The 15,689-nt window shown below is 33.0% G+C and overlaps 2 protein-coding genes across 2 annotated transcripts; one reads left to right on the top strand and one right to left on the bottom strand.

Moving 5' to 3' along the window:
• Nucleotides 1–271: 271 nt before the first annotated feature.
• Nucleotides 272–2,525, bottom strand: LOC103503808 (cytochrome b-c1 complex subunit 7-2, mitochondrial). The gene is made up of 4 exons (XM_008468164.3): nt 2,252–2,525; nt 2,002–2,159; nt 1,605–1,652; nt 272–535 (listed from the first exon to the last, which is right to left on the bottom strand). Exons 1-4 carry the CDS (start codon nt 2,502–2,504, stop codon nt 467–469), a joined length of 528 nt encoding a protein of 175 aa, XP_008466386.3. The 5' UTR covers nt 2,505–2,525; the 3' UTR covers nt 272–466.
• A 4,392-nt stretch (nt 2,526–6,917) lies between these two features.
• LOC103503806 (potassium channel AKT1) lies at nt 6,918–15,677 on the top strand. The gene is made up of 13 exons (XM_051083664.1): nt 6,918–7,214; nt 7,312–7,615; nt 7,717–8,082; nt 10,337–10,394; nt 11,159–11,476; nt 11,771–12,016; nt 12,323–12,421; nt 12,961–12,993; nt 13,115–13,300; nt 13,934–14,131; nt 14,227–14,302; nt 14,386–14,967; nt 15,239–15,677. Exons 2-13 carry the CDS (start codon nt 7,377–7,379, stop codon nt 15,535–15,537), a joined length of 2,700 nt encoding a protein of 899 aa, XP_050939621.1. The 5' UTR covers nt 6,918–7,214; nt 7,312–7,376; the 3' UTR covers nt 15,538–15,677.
• The last annotated feature ends 12 nt before the right edge of the window (nt 15,678–15,689 follow it).

The following is a 15,689-nucleotide window of genomic DNA, read 5'->3' as shown; positions in this document are numbered from 1 at the left end:
AATCTACATCTCACCCGATGTTCAACGTTGCCAGGAAACATGGACTCAATTAATTCTTTGACCCCAACAACAACGACAAGAAATTCTACTTGCTTTCTAATGTCGTTACATGTAGATAATATTTAAAAAAACCCAACAAAAAATGATATTAAAAATCCAAGCGAAGACTAGTTTGTAACAAGAATATAGGCTAAAACAATGGGACCAAAAAAGTCATAGAAAAAGGACTAACCGTGAAGGGGGAGAAATCTCATATGAAATCCAATCGAGATGATAAAATAAGTTTCACACTTATTATATATCAATAATGACTCGAACAGATGGTGAATGAAACTTTGATAATGAAATACAAAAGTTGAAAACAAATAAATGATGGAGAGATGTTCCAATCCATCACACATGGAAGAAACTGTGTCTTAAACGACATTTACTCCATCCAAAAATAACTATGAAAATTAGAAATAGCTTAAGGAATGGTGCGCTGGTAAAGGGGCAATGCTCCCAATGATTCACGTTCTGCTCTCTCCTTCTTTACCTGCAAAACAAACCCAAAGAGGGGGAAAAAGAATCTTTAGGTACATTCACTCAGCTTTCTTCCATTTAATAAAGAGAAATATCAACAAAAGATCCATACTAAATTAAATTGTTTAATTTAGCTAAACAAAATCATTTACCTCAAATTTCAAAGGGAATATGATAAAGAAGCTATATAACAGCAGTCTAGCAAATCATTTACCATACACCCTAAATTCGATTGTTTAATTATTTCTAAACTAAGAAGCATTCCAAGAAATCAAAGGAGTTGTAATCCGCAGATAATGCAGGAAAACATATTGCCCTACTTGCTGCTGCTACATCATAGTTAACATTAATACAAATTTCATTAATCCTAAACTCAGACGTAATATAAAGCAATCAGGTACATCAATAAGAAGAATTGAAGCAGGCTAGTCATCAAATCATCAACCTTGCTAAGTCCAATTCTTATCCCAGCCTCCCTTCCATACTCGCCAGTAAATAAAAATCAAAGAATCCAGACTAATAAAACCAAAATTATAATTACCGGCACACATTTTACTTACTTGCACATGATAAAGTAATTTACTCATGACTCATGTAATGTTACAACAGAACAGATCAAGAATTCAACCACAAAGAAAGTCCAACAAAAGTCATGAATTTGCTTCAAAAGAAGACATATCAAGGATTCACACATTACGTAAGAGCTGATATCTATCTAGATCATGAAATCATGGAAAGGAAAACCGAGGACAGAACGAGAAACCAGATAACATTAGAACCACAATAAATAAACAATTCTACTGCAATGCAAGTACGTAGCAAAATACCGTCTAATCTAACAGATTGTAAATAAAATCTTTTTTTTGGAATAATAATCTAACAGATGGTAAATGATATAAAATTCAATAAATCCCAAATACAGGTTATATGATACAAAACTCAAGAATCATAACTGACACTGAGATACAGAAAAGCTGCTTTATTCCTAACAGAGCCAGACATTTTCTTTCACTTTTTTTTACCACACTTTTTTTTAACTTTAATTAAAAAGGCAGGAGATCTTGTATAGTGGAAAGACTTACAAGTGCCAGCATTTCCTGAAGATAGCTCCTGAATGGTGTTTGCATTGTCTGCCAATAGGTTAAAAAAATTAAAATTCAAACTATTAACCATCTAATTACGGTTTAGATTTCAGCATGCTGTACTTAGTTGGAGCAAAAAAAAAATTAAACCCAATATAATTATTTCTTAATTCCCGGTGACCATGAAAAATTATAACCATCCAATAAATCCCAGATTTTGAGAATAGCGCACGCTCAACAATTATATTACGACCATGTTGGATACAGAAATAATACTGACTACTTCATGACAACATTTAGATATTCAGTAATGATAAACATAAAACAATTTCTATTTTTTTCAGCTAGGCTCAAACCGATCTAACAAGGAGATAAACATCCATAGTAGAAAGAAAACCTGAAGATCATCAGGAAGATACTGATGCTTCATAGAAAGGTCCATGGCTCGCTTCAAACGCTGATTGCGTGCATCAACAACCTCCCTCGGGAGTCGATTCAAAGCCTCCTTCACATCAACGTCATAGTACGGATCATACAGATCGTCATATCGAAGACCTAACATAGTAATAAAACCCAAAATCAATTCCCAACAGATCAAAATTCGAAATCAAAGCAATAGAAAAAGAAATGATTAGGGTTTCAATTACCATAATTACGGAGTCGTTTGGTGAGCGCTTTCATGTGTTGACGAGCGAACCAATTCTTCTTTGGATCAACGAGGAACTGCATAAAGGACGCCATTTCGATCTCCCTCCTTTCTTCCTGCCCCCAAAAGACTTGCTCTCTGATTTTTCTCACTGCCCACTTCGGCTTCGGCTTCGCCTTTCTCACGTTTTCTGGAAGAATCGCCTGGTCGAGTTGTTTGTAAGATTTTACGGGGGAATGCAACGATCGGCCCATTACGTATACGGCCCAATGCCAGGCCCACTTACTCCATTCCGCCACAAATACAATACCAAAACCCTCAAATATTTACTGCCTAGCAAAAGAAACCAAAGTTTACAGAGTCATGTAAAATATTTTTATCTTTTAGATTTGGAGGATCAGTCACTTCCCCTTTTATATCTGTTTCTCTGATTTATTCATCTTCTCTTCCGATATCATTTATTTTTTAATTTAAATATCATATTCTATCTTTATTGTTTTCGACAGTATTCTTTAGAACTACTTCATCTTCCTCCTATTTAAGAATATCAATAGATCGTTTAAATATTATTTTTGACATGATCTAAACAATGATTTGTCATTGTTAACACGAACGTTTGCATTTGAATTCTTTTTCCATCTTTTAAAAAGAACTACATGATCGTCGTGTTTATATGATTTAAACGATCACTTACCATAGTGATCATTTAACATAGTCAAACACGATCGTTTACATTGGACTACACGATCACTTATCATAATCAACACGATCGTTTTCCATTGATTAACACGATTATTTTTCACGGTTAACACGATCATTAAACCCTAAACCCTAAACCCTAAATTTGAAGTATTTTTCAACATCATTAGAAAAGAACTCTACGATTGTGTATTTTGACTGTAATACACAATCATTCAGAAGAAGATTACTCGAACGTGAGTGTGGCTGATTAATCGCGTGTTGACTATGACATTTGTTATATTTTTCATTGTGGACCTATGAGTTTTTTTATCTTAACGATTGTTGTATATAGTGTAAATATTTTAACAGTTTGTTATATTTTTTTAAAACCCCTCTTCAAATATATATATACAAAATCATGTTGGTATTAAATTGCAAGGAAAATTGCAATTTTAATCCTTCCATTTTCAGGAATGGGTGATTTGGTCTTCCTGCCTCCGTTCACTTTTCCCCTCACCCATTCTCTCATTCTTAGCTTAATAATATATCTAAGAAAATGAACATCTCTAGTTTTGATCTCAAATGTGGAGGCAATATATGTAAATTACTACTCAATTATTATGCTTATTTTGACAAATAATTACATTTTTAAGTAAAACCTTAAATAGTTGATTGTTTTATTTTTAACTTTACATTTGAACCCATGGTTAGAGCTAAAGCAAAGCAATTCTAAGTGTCATATAGTACCTTAATACATTCAAAATACCATTTACAAAGTCTCACGTAATTTATTTTTCACAAGAAAAGGACTTTGTAAAATTGTAATGCTAGATATAATTTTATTGTATTTGTAATTAGGAGAGTACTGTTTGAAACAACAAGATTTGAAATCATTAAAAAAATAGAAATATATATGGAACTAAAACTTCCAAATACAGTAGTAGTTGTAAAGAAGATTTCTGAAGCAGTAAACAATCAAGCTCAAGAACAGAAAAAAAATATTGAGAGAGAGAATTATATATAGACATACAGTAACTGCTGATCTCTAAGAAGGCATGCAGCAACAAGGAACTTCCTTATATCAAGGGTTTTCAAAATTATACAAAGCAAAAATCACATAATCTCGCCTTTCTCTTCACAAAATTTCTAACTTGTTTCTTCTATTTATGATCAGCAACTATGTAGTACTGTTGACGGCTAGAGAAACTGATATATCAGTAACTAAGTAATGTTGGAGGTTATATATTCAGCCCTTTAACAAAAAAATTGGTAGAGATAACTTCCCATTATGTTTTATTTTTTAGTTACAAAGTATTTAATTATGTCACACCATATATACTTTTAACCAATAATCTTCCCCCTCGAGACAAAATACTCCTTTAATATTATATGCTGCGTTTTCTTTTCAAGAAAAATTAATAACCCTACAACAGTCAAGTTGAACAACTTTAATTTAGACAATGCTCAAACTTTGTTTGGTTAATTAACAAGCTAAGTCAGCTGGGTTTCTTATGTTTTGATTTTACAGTACGTGTTTATTCTTCCTTTTTCAATTTCATCTCTGATAAAATGCAATATACGATACCCAACATGCTTAGTTCTATCATATATAGCTGTTTGATTTTCAGTACGCATGCACTTTGGTTGTCACAAAATATGTCCATTGTATTTTGTTTAAATAACCCAACTCTGTAATTAATCCTTGCAATTAACCATGTAGCATCTTGTACCGCTTCTATATAGTTGCAATAAACTCAGCTGATTCTACTGTAGATAGAGTTGCTACTGTTTGTAAACTTGATTTCCAGCTAACTACACTGCCTCCAAACATAAATAATGTATATAATCTGTAAATGACCTCTTTTTATGATCTAAATCTCCAGCAAAGCCATAATCAACACAGTCATCTGAGATTTAGATTGTATTAATAGATCTGACTAAGTATATCTAGCAAGTATATAGCCATGTTGAATCCTTATATATTCGTAGGCTGCCTGTAGCATCAGGGTAAGGAACCTTTAAAGTTCATCTTTGTTTCTTTAGGAGTACTAGGATGACGACTCTCTCTAGTATTCAACTGCTGCAAATTTTCTCCTATTACGTGCTTCACGGTTGAAACCCTAGAAAAACACATACGAACTTTATTTCAAAGTTGTCATTAATCTAAGAAGCACGGACACACGGATATGAGACACGAATATGACGTGACAGGGGCACAACGACGACACACTATATCTTAAAAATCTAGGACACGACACACGACAAGGACACGTTTATTAAAATATTCATTTTTGAAATATATATATATATATATATATATATATCATTTTTATAGTAAAAGAAAATTAATAGTAAATAAATTGATGCATTATATGCTTAAAAGGCTTAGCGCTTGATGTATTATATGTTCAAAAGTTATTATTATTGTCGTATATGTGTCTTTTTAGTCTACCCAACGAGTATTCTATACATGTCTAATACATTTGTTGCACTAGCAAGCGTCCAATAGGTATTCAGGTGTTAGAGTGTCCAAGGTGTCCAACACGACACGTATGTGTACTATCCAAATTGAAGTGTCCGTGCTTCTTAGGTCATTATCATCACCATATATTTTGATTTAAAGTTAGTCTAGTCATCGTCATTTCCGTTAATAGTTGTATGTTATTTTAAGGATATATTAAAATAAGATATTATCGAAACTTTAAAGGACACAATAGAAACTAATTCGAAAACCTAGAGATAAAAAAAAAGAAAGTATTTTTATTTAATAATAATATAGTAATAATTTATCATGTATTCATACTATTATGAAGTTTGTTGTAACTCAAAAGAAGCCAAACACACAAGGGAAAACATAAATACCAATTTTTTTTTAATTATATTTAATACTAAATAAAATAAAATAAAATATAACACCAAAAAAATGTATAAAATTAGGAATCTTTCTTTGAAGTTTCTCCCCAAAATGTACTAAACCAATCTTACATCTCTACAACATACACGAGGTATCACTATCATTGATTTTGACAACTAAAACGTACGTGACATTACAATGGATACTAAGTACTACATATTGAACAACATGTACATGACACATGGAATAGTTGGAAATGATATTCGATCTTTTAACACCCTAAGAAATATCTATTTTATAGTATTTATAAAAAATATTATTTTCAAATATAACAAAATATTTATAAAATATCGAATTGAAAGGGATAAATCAAAATAAACTATTATGACAAACACAAATATCATTCTATCTTATCAAAAATAGTTTCTATATTTATACACATTTTCAAAAAAAGAAGCAAATAGTTGATCGGATGACAAAATAAAAAAAAGTAGGGCATGGTGTACATAAGTTAGATTGGACCGGGTTAGAGGAAAATTACGAACCAAACCAAAATATTCGGGTTAGAAAAAAATGAACGATCAACTCGATTCTTTACTTATCTCACAAATTTTCATATCACTTTTTAATATGCAACGCGAACAAATTATCATTCAAGGTGCATACATATATATTGGTCGTGAGTTGGGGTCGATCAGCCGATTCTTTAGTTGCACAACCCAAGTCCTAATCAATTTTTTTTTTTTTTCTATTTTCTAATCGAATCCAACGCAAAGCAAAGTTAAGATCTAATTATTGTCCATTAAAATAAAATAAGAAAAATAGGAAGGGGGCCGTAGAGAAGTAGAAGAAGGAAATGATAGGTTAATAAAAGCAACGTCAAATCGAGAAGGGAAAGTCACTTTCCATAACTAATTAATTTCACGCACACAACAATGCTTCAGGTTCAGGTAGTTAATAATGTAATGCCTCTCAACAAACCAACCATGGGAGTCGGGACCAACATCCAATAATCAATGGCCGTTCTTCGTCAACCCCTCCTCCATTTCCCTTCTCTTTCTCTCCATTTTTAGCCATGCTCGCCCATATTGGATTAATTATATTCCTTTTTTCTTTACTCATCAATTCATAAACTAACCATTTTTCACTTCTCTTCCAGCTCAAATTCCCTAAATGCAAGCTACTTAGCTTGCCGCGCGCCTCACATTTGTAAGAACTGGATCGACGGCCGGAGGATGAGGAAGAGATTAATTAGGAATATATAATTCGGGATAGAGGATTATATTGAGAATTCCTAGCTGCCTCAGATTAATAATGGTTTAGGAATTAGGTAGCTGAGATTATTGAAATGAAGAATCTGTAAATCGAGAGAAGAGTTAAACGTACTCTGTCGTTTAATAATATCGCCATTTTCGATATACAATTACAGGTTCTTACAATATTATGTAATTAAACCCATTCTTCTTCTTTTTCTTCTTCTTCAGATTGTTGTGATCGTGATTTTGAGATTAATTTAATTGTTGCAGGCTCAGGTTTGTAGGAACTGAATCGAGAGAAGGCTTACGAATTACGGATTATTATTTTCTTCAAAATGTCGAAACAGAAGTGGAAGAAGAAGAAGGGATTAATAGGGAGATCAATGTGCGGGAGCGAGCAAGAAAAAGAGATCGAGCAAGTAGCGAGAGATCACGATGGTAGTCATTACAGTCTCGACGGTAGCCATTACAGTCTCACCGGAGGAATCCTGCCGCCGCTAGGTGCCAATGGACAAAGTAATCGAAGAATCAAACTCCGTCGTCTTACAATATCGCCATTCGATTACAATTACAGGTTCTTGATTATTGCTGACAAACTCTAATTACCTCATTCTTCCTCTTCTTCTTCTTCTTCTTATTATTATTAACTACATGAATTAATGAATTGAATCGCAGAGCTTGGGAAACGTTTTTGATATTTCTTGTATTGTACACGGCGTGGGTTTGTCCGTTTGAGTTCGGGTTCATACCTTCCCCAAAGGGAGTTCTTGCTGTATTCGACAATGTGGTGAATGGATTTTTCGCCATTGATATAGTTTTGACATTCTTTGTGGCATATTTGGATAAAACAACATACCTGCTGGTGGATGATCGGAAGCTGATTGCACTGAGGTATGCGAAATCTTGGTTGGTATTGGATGTTGTGTCAATCATCCCATCGGAAGTGGCTCGTGCTATTCTTCCTCCTTCGCTTCAGGCTTATGGATACTTCAATATGCTTCGTCTATGGCGTCTTCGAAGAGTCAGTTCCATGTTCGCAAGGTACAACCAAATTCCCTAATATTCTGAAAAGAAAACACCACCAGATTCACAGATTTATAATCGACTAAAAACAAACCTCACCCATATTCACAGATAAACAACAAAATATTAAAACTATTTTTACAAATTCATCAAACTCATTAAAGATCATTTACATGATTTCAGCTGAATCCCAATTATTAACTTCAGATTTATGTGTTTATATATAAAGAACATGAAATTGAGAAGCTCAGGCCCCTACATTTCTAAGAGAAATCATGACATAAGTTAAGCTTTCCTAATTTATCTAACATGATATTTTTAATTAAATTCAAGTTTATAAATACTAGTCGATTAATTTATGGATAATTATAATAGGTAGCAATTTTTAGAATAATTATTAAGTATGTAGCAATTTTCAAAAAATTGCAAATATAGCAAAATCTATCAGTGATAGGCTTCTATCGTTGATAGACTCTTATGGTTTATGAGTGATAGACCAACATTTACTACATGGTCTTTCAGTGATAGACTCCTATCATTGATAGATTTTGACAGATTTTGCTATATTTGCAATTTTTTAAAATGTTGCTATATACTTAATTATTTTGAATATAATTGCTACATTTGCAACTATCTCATTATTTATTCTAAAAATGAAAATAAAAGTGATTATTTTTACGTGTAAAATGACCAAATTGATATAAAGTAAAAAATAAGGCAACATGGACAAAAGTTAAAAACATTTAAGGACCGTTTGGCCCAAAGGTTATCACTATCGGGTTGGGTTATGGTAAACCAATCCTTGTATGTTTTAGGTTATCATAACACTTCTTCTCTCTCCTTCTTAAACTTTTTTCTAATTCCCCATAACCCTATCTCTTCAACTCTCCCATAAAACTACTTTTTTATACCATTTCCCTAAACACATCTTTATTATAAAGCTACATTTTTAAACACTTCTCCCAAACACATATTATGATAAAACTAGGTTTATCATAACACTAACTCTCCACAACCCAATCCTTCCCCCAAACAATTCATTAAGGTTTATGGACCAAAATTAATATCTTAAAAAAATATTCCAAACCACAATGCAGAAAACAAAATTTAGATCAAACTTATCTCGTAATAGTGATAGAAGTTTATTAATAAGCCGGTATTTACAGATACTATTCCTAAGAATGTTACACATTGCAATTACACACTCAAAATCAAACCAAAAATATAGAAAATAAAGTAGTATTCCAAAGTTTTTTTTAAGTATCTATTAACTATTTTGTTTCTAATTTGACATAAAATATCCATATTTAATTATTTAAATTACACAACAAATTTTTTTACAAATCTATCAATAACATAAACATTGATAAGACATCAATAAAAATCGATTAAACTTTATTATATTTGTATTTTTTTTTTTTTTTTGCTGTACTTTGGTATAATATTTCATTATTTAAAGTAATAATATTGACTATTTTCACCAAATGATGATGAAGATTCATATATCATAAAGCAGTCTTTAAAAGCTAAGATAGCAAATAATTGTGAACTATGCTTAAATCTTCATCTTTGCAAATTTCACCTGCTTTTCGTTAACTATTTTCATTGAACATCGATGAATTAAAATAATTTTTAGAAAATAATAAAATCTCACAAGTCAAAACTACGTTTAAATCCTCATTATTTTTGCACATTTCCCCTGTTGTTTATTGACTATTTTCAAAGAACACCGATGAAAATTCAAGGTAAAATAGCAAATAATAATGAACTTTCTTAAATCAAAACTATTGCTTAAATCCTCATCTTTGCAAATTTCAGCTGCATGTTGTTAGCTAAATTTTGCCCCGATAACAATTCTTTCACAAAGTATCGATCTTTAAAAAATAAATAAATAACACTTCGTTTTATTTCCATTTTTTAAAATTAAGTTTATAAACACATCTTCTATTTATTTTCTTGTTATCTAAGATACCATTATTTCTAAAATCCAAGTCAAGTTTTGAAATCTAAATAATAATAATAAATAAATAGTTGTCTAAATCTTAATTTTCTTTCCGAAATTTGGCTAATAGTTCAATATATCACTTTAATATGCAAATTAAAAAGTCGAAATAGTTAAAAAAGAAAAAGAAAAAACAAGCAAATACTTTTGAAAACTATCCTTATATCCTTATATTCTTACATGGTTATTCTATACATTGAGATATGATAGATGTAGTCCATGATTAAGAGTTGATTTATTTTTCTTTGTCCCCTTCAATAATGGTGGCAGGTTAGAAAAGGACAGGAACTACAACTATTTCATGGTTCGATGCGCTAAGCTTATATTTGTAAGTAGACTGCACTGGATGTTTTGCTTTATTAAATTCATTTAAACTTTTCACAGAATTGTCTAACCTTTGAAAAATTACCAATTTAGTTACAAAAGATTCAGCCATAACTAATATACAAAATTAAAGGTTTATAATTTTGTTCCATATAGTATTTATATTCATATCTAAAATCAATCATCAATCTTTTCAAATGAATTTTTCAGGATCAACTAAATAAATTTTTTTTTTTAAAATTTCCTATATTACGTAAGTATGTAATAGTCTAGAGACCAAATAGATATAACCGAGTTCATGCTTTAAATTGTTAAGAAAATGATTTCTAATTTTTATTTTTAATATGAAGCTTATATGTCCCAACATGTTCTTTTGTTTTGGTATTCAATCTATATCAACAATTTTAAAAGAACGATACTTAATTGCATCTTAAGAGACACCTACCTTAAAAAAAAAAAAAAAAATTAAATTTTGAAAACATAAAAATCCGTTAAATTCCATCCATTGAATTCAATCATTGTACTTAAGAAATATGTTAATAATCGTAAGAGATTGAGAGAATAACCTTCGTTTTCAAAAAAACAAAAAGACAAAGAGTTTACCAAATGAAACCTAAGTAGTTGTCAAAACACGTTTTTTTTTTTTTTTAATTTCAAAATTCAAGTAGAAAAAGCATAAATTTCAAAATGAGAAAGCCATAAATGACTTTTGGGCAGATTCTACCTGATGAGGATTGGATTGAATTGTATGTATGTGTGTGTGTATAGGTGTGCCTGTTCACGGTTCATTTTGCTGCGTGCTGTTTCTATCTAATAGCAGCAAACTATCCGGACCCAAAAAAGACATGGCTGGCCTTATCCATGGAAGATTTTCATACAGAAAGTTTGGCAAGACGTTATGTGACTTCCATTTACTGGTCAATTACCACTATCACAACCATTGGCTATGGCGATTTGCATCCTGTAAATGAACAAGAAGTTACTTTTTGTGTCTTTTACCTCTTCTTTATTCTTGGCTTGCAAGCTTATCTCATCGGAAATATGACTAACTTGATCGTCCATGGCACCAGTCGAACCAGGAAATTTGTAAGTTTATCTTAACTTCCTTCCTTTCTTTCTTTCTTTACGCTCATAGTTGGATATGAGCTCGTGAAATGGTGGTTATAGAGGAATACAACTGCTTCCAATAGCCACCTCAAGAAAGCATAACACAATGATAATTGAAATGCATCGATGTATCCTTTGACGTTAGAGATTAAAATCTTCTATTTTGTTTGTTTGATTTATCAGTGATTGAAAAGACAGTAACTTACTCCTTTATCTTTGATCTTGAATATTTTTGTGTGTTCATCTTCATAACGTTGCATTGAGTTATTTCAGAGGGACACCATTCAAGCATCCTCGAATTTCGCCAATAGAAATCAACTACCCGTTCGGCTTCAAGAACAGATGCTTGCTCATCTGTGTTTGAAATTCAGAACTGATTTAGAGGGATTACAACAACAAGAGACAGTTGATTCTCTTCCAAAAGCCATCAGATCTAGCATCGCCCTCCATCTCTTCTATTCACTTGTTGATAGAACTTATTTGTTTAATGGAGTATCAACAGACTTGATTTTTCAACTGGTAACGATCTCAAATTCAATCCCTAACTTCTTAGAGCCCACGCCTGTGTTAACATAACGATTTGGATAAAAGTAAACACTACAAAAAAAAAGGGAGTTGAGATATCAACTTCCTTAAGCTTTCTTGAGCCTCGAAACCTCAAGCATTGAGCAGACATTAATACCTCACTCCACCCATCAATCGATCCCTTAAGCTTGAGAATCTTGCTATTAAGGCTAGTAAATCAAATTATATAGAAAGCACAACGGTTAATTTTCATTCATCAAAACTAACCTTTAAGTGGCTTTCGATTTTTGACTTTGGAAGGTAACTGAAATGAAGGCAGAGTACTTCCCTCCCAAAGAAGATATCATCTTGCAGAATGAAGCACCAACAGATTTCTATATCATTGTCACTGGCGCGGTGGTAAGAGAAAAAACGATCCCTTGATCTACTACACATTCCAAATATTTTTGTATCCTTCTTGTCTGTACCTTCAAGCATTTTCTGAATATGAAGTTTTATTTACACGAGAAAGCTTCATCCATCCAAGGCCAAATCTTAAGACTAAAGATTTTCAGCCTTTGACCTTTTAATTTGAAGGTTATACAAATTCTAGCAGTTGACCTTTACCACTATAAATATATTTCATTTTAAAAAAATGTGGAATCATCAACTTTTTGAGAAATCCATCCTTTCGATTATTAGTTGGGGTGGTGCTGGACTTATTTCTCTCAATCTTTTCAACCTGTAGGAGCTCAGAAAGATTGAGAAATCGACCCTTCTGATTTGATTCGTTCTTAAATTTGGCCTTATAGACCAAATGAACTGCCAAATATACAGACTATCGTATGCATACCAACTGAAATATGGCTTCTTGTATTATTTTTCTTTGTAACCTCGACAAGAAGTTAATACTTTTTTGATTGAGTCGTATTTCTTCTGACGTTTACTCCACCTTGCAGGATCTTATTACACAAAGAAATGGAATGGAAGAGGTAATTAAGGGAGCAAGGTGGAACTATTTTAACAATTTAGGGTAACTGGATTTTGATGGGATTGACAACACATAAAATGATGTTAGGCGGTTTGGTTTTTTCTTGACAAGGATTGTTTCAGATTGTGGGTGAAGCAAAAAAGGGAGATGTCGTTGGTGAGATAGGTGTGCTTAGTTATAAACCACAATTGTTTACAGTCCGAACAAGCCGTTTGAGTCAATTGTTGCGTTTGAATCGTACCTCGTTTTTTAACTTGGTACAAGCTAGCGTTGGGGATGGAGCAATAATAATGAACAATCTCCTTAAGGTCAGCAACTTTCCCTAATAAGATGACTTTTTCTTTCCCTACACTGCTTGACTAAAACAAAATATGAAAGGATGATGAAGATATCCCAAGATTGCACTTGTTTGAGAAAATTAATCATTAAAGTTCCTAGTATCTCAATAATTAGGGGCTTTTGGGAGGATGGAATGGAATGGGTTTGTAATCAGTTCCACCTTGTTCATATTTGGATTGAGGGCTATAGACTCGATTTGTAATGCCAAATTCAGTTATTTTCCACTACTTTCATGTTTTTGCCCTCGATTCCCCACTCATTTAAATGCTCCTCAGATTTCCAATGATCCTATTTACATTCCAACCTCCCAAACAATCCCAAGATTGAAGGTTGGAGTAGCTCATGCATCAATTTTTTCTCCTTCAGAACTTAGTGTTAATTATGAATGCTTAAAGAATGTCACTGATTCAAGTGACATCATTGAGAAAACAGTCTTATCTATTTCGTGATTGGTCACTTGGTTTAGTTGTTATAGCTATAAGATTGCTATCTATCTACCAGATGCAAAGCAAGTCTATGGCGTTTACGAGTGACTTAGACTTTATGTGCTAAGCGAAGGCACTAAGTTTTGGCTACCTGTATGTTTAAACTTTATCTCGCAGCGCCTGAAGGAGATAAAAGACCCCATCATGGAGGAAATTTTGCAAGAAGCAGAAGAGGCATTGTCTAGGGCCAAAACAGAAATGCCTCTCACTTCATACCATGCTGCCGATAGTGGTGATGATTTATTGTTGCATCAATTGCTAAAGCGGGGTTCGAATCCAAATGAAGTAGATGCCAAAGATGGGAAGACTGCACTAGTACACAAATTCTATCTATTATTCTTGCTCATCTTTGCTAACCATAATCAATCGAAATGGAGTTGTTAAACTTATCTGCCATTTTTCATTCTCAGCATATTGCAGCAGCCAAAGGAAAAGAACACTGCGTAGCTCTACTCCTAGAGTATGGAGCAAACCCGAACCAAAGAGGTATCTTTTGTAGTAGTACTTCCTGCAACGTGATGCTGAAAAGTTGGGGAAGTTAATTTGCTCAAGGCTCTTATGTTATGCAGACTTTGAAGGAAACGTACCCGTCTGGCAAGCAATACAAGGGAAGCATGAGTCCATAGTCAAGCTTCTAATGGACAACGGTGCCAAAATATCTTCAGGCAACGTTGCTCAGTTTGCTTGCACCGCTGCAGAACAAAACAGTATAGATATGCTCAAATCCATCATCCATTGTGGTGGAGACATAACGCTACCAAGAAGCAACGGTACAACAGCTCTTCACATGGCAGTATGTGAAGGAAATAGTGAAACCGTAAAGTTCCTTTTAGATCAGGGGGCTGACATTGATAAGCCAGATGTTAATGGATGGACTCCTCGAGGATTGGCAGATCATCAAGGCCATGAAAAGATAAAAGAACTATTCTCTGTCAAGCAAGCTGTGCATACACCAGCTGCTTTCCATATTCCACAAGATCCCGAGTCAAAATACATAAAATTCCCGAGCGAATCAAACATGCCACCGCGGATTTCTGAAAACTCCTGCCCCTCTCCCGTGCAAGAATCAATGTTTTATGATAGGCCTCCTAGAAGGAGGAGCAATAATTATCAAAACTCACTAGTGGGATTCATGACAACTAACAACACCGGTGAGGTTTTATTTTGCTTACTTAAGAAACTCATTGTCTCAATTTCCCAAATTTCAAGGGAACTAATGAATCAAAATCTCTAGATTGCGTACACATTTTTAAAACCTAAAACCTAAAAGGAACACTTTTATATTGGTCTTACTAGACCATTAATACTCTAGATTTTATATCATTGTGCGTAGAGAATTTAAAAATTATCTTAAACGATTAGAACTCACTTTCTAAAGCCAGCTTTTAACATATATTATAAGTGCTTTCTGAAATCATAAAGGTGAAAGGGACATTCTACAACGCGCATCACTCAGTTTTAGCAATAGCCGAAGCATGAGAACGAATTACCAGCCAAGAGTTACTCTCAGTTGCCCTGAAACGGGAAACATTTCTGGAAAGGTAGTGCTTTTACCCAAATCCATCCAAGAACTACGTGAAATAGGTTCCAGAAAGTATGGGATTCCAATAGCAATGGTTCTAACTAAAGAAGGAGCAGAAGTTGAGGATACATGCCTTATCAGAGACGGGGATCACCTCGTACTTGTTGGTGATGCAGGTATTAGTCACCAAAAATCGTAGAATTTGTCACAAAAAAAAACCCACCTGAGTTGCTGCTTGCTCGGATTATTGCATTGTACAAATGTATACTTTTATTCTTTTTCCCCCATCAATTGTCTTGGGGGACTTGAAGTCAAACAAATAACATTCGATATTTTTTATGTTCGTACTTT

This window comes from Cucumis melo, chromosome 4 (genome assembly GCF_025177605.1).
Source record: "Cucumis melo cultivar AY chromosome 4, USDA_Cmelo_AY_1.0, whole genome shotgun sequence".
Classification (NCBI taxonomy): Eukaryota; Viridiplantae; Streptophyta; class Magnoliopsida; order Cucurbitales; family Cucurbitaceae; genus Cucumis; species Cucumis melo.
The sequence above is the reverse complement of the archived record's forward strand: the minus strand, read 5'-3'. Positions and strand labels throughout refer to the sequence as shown.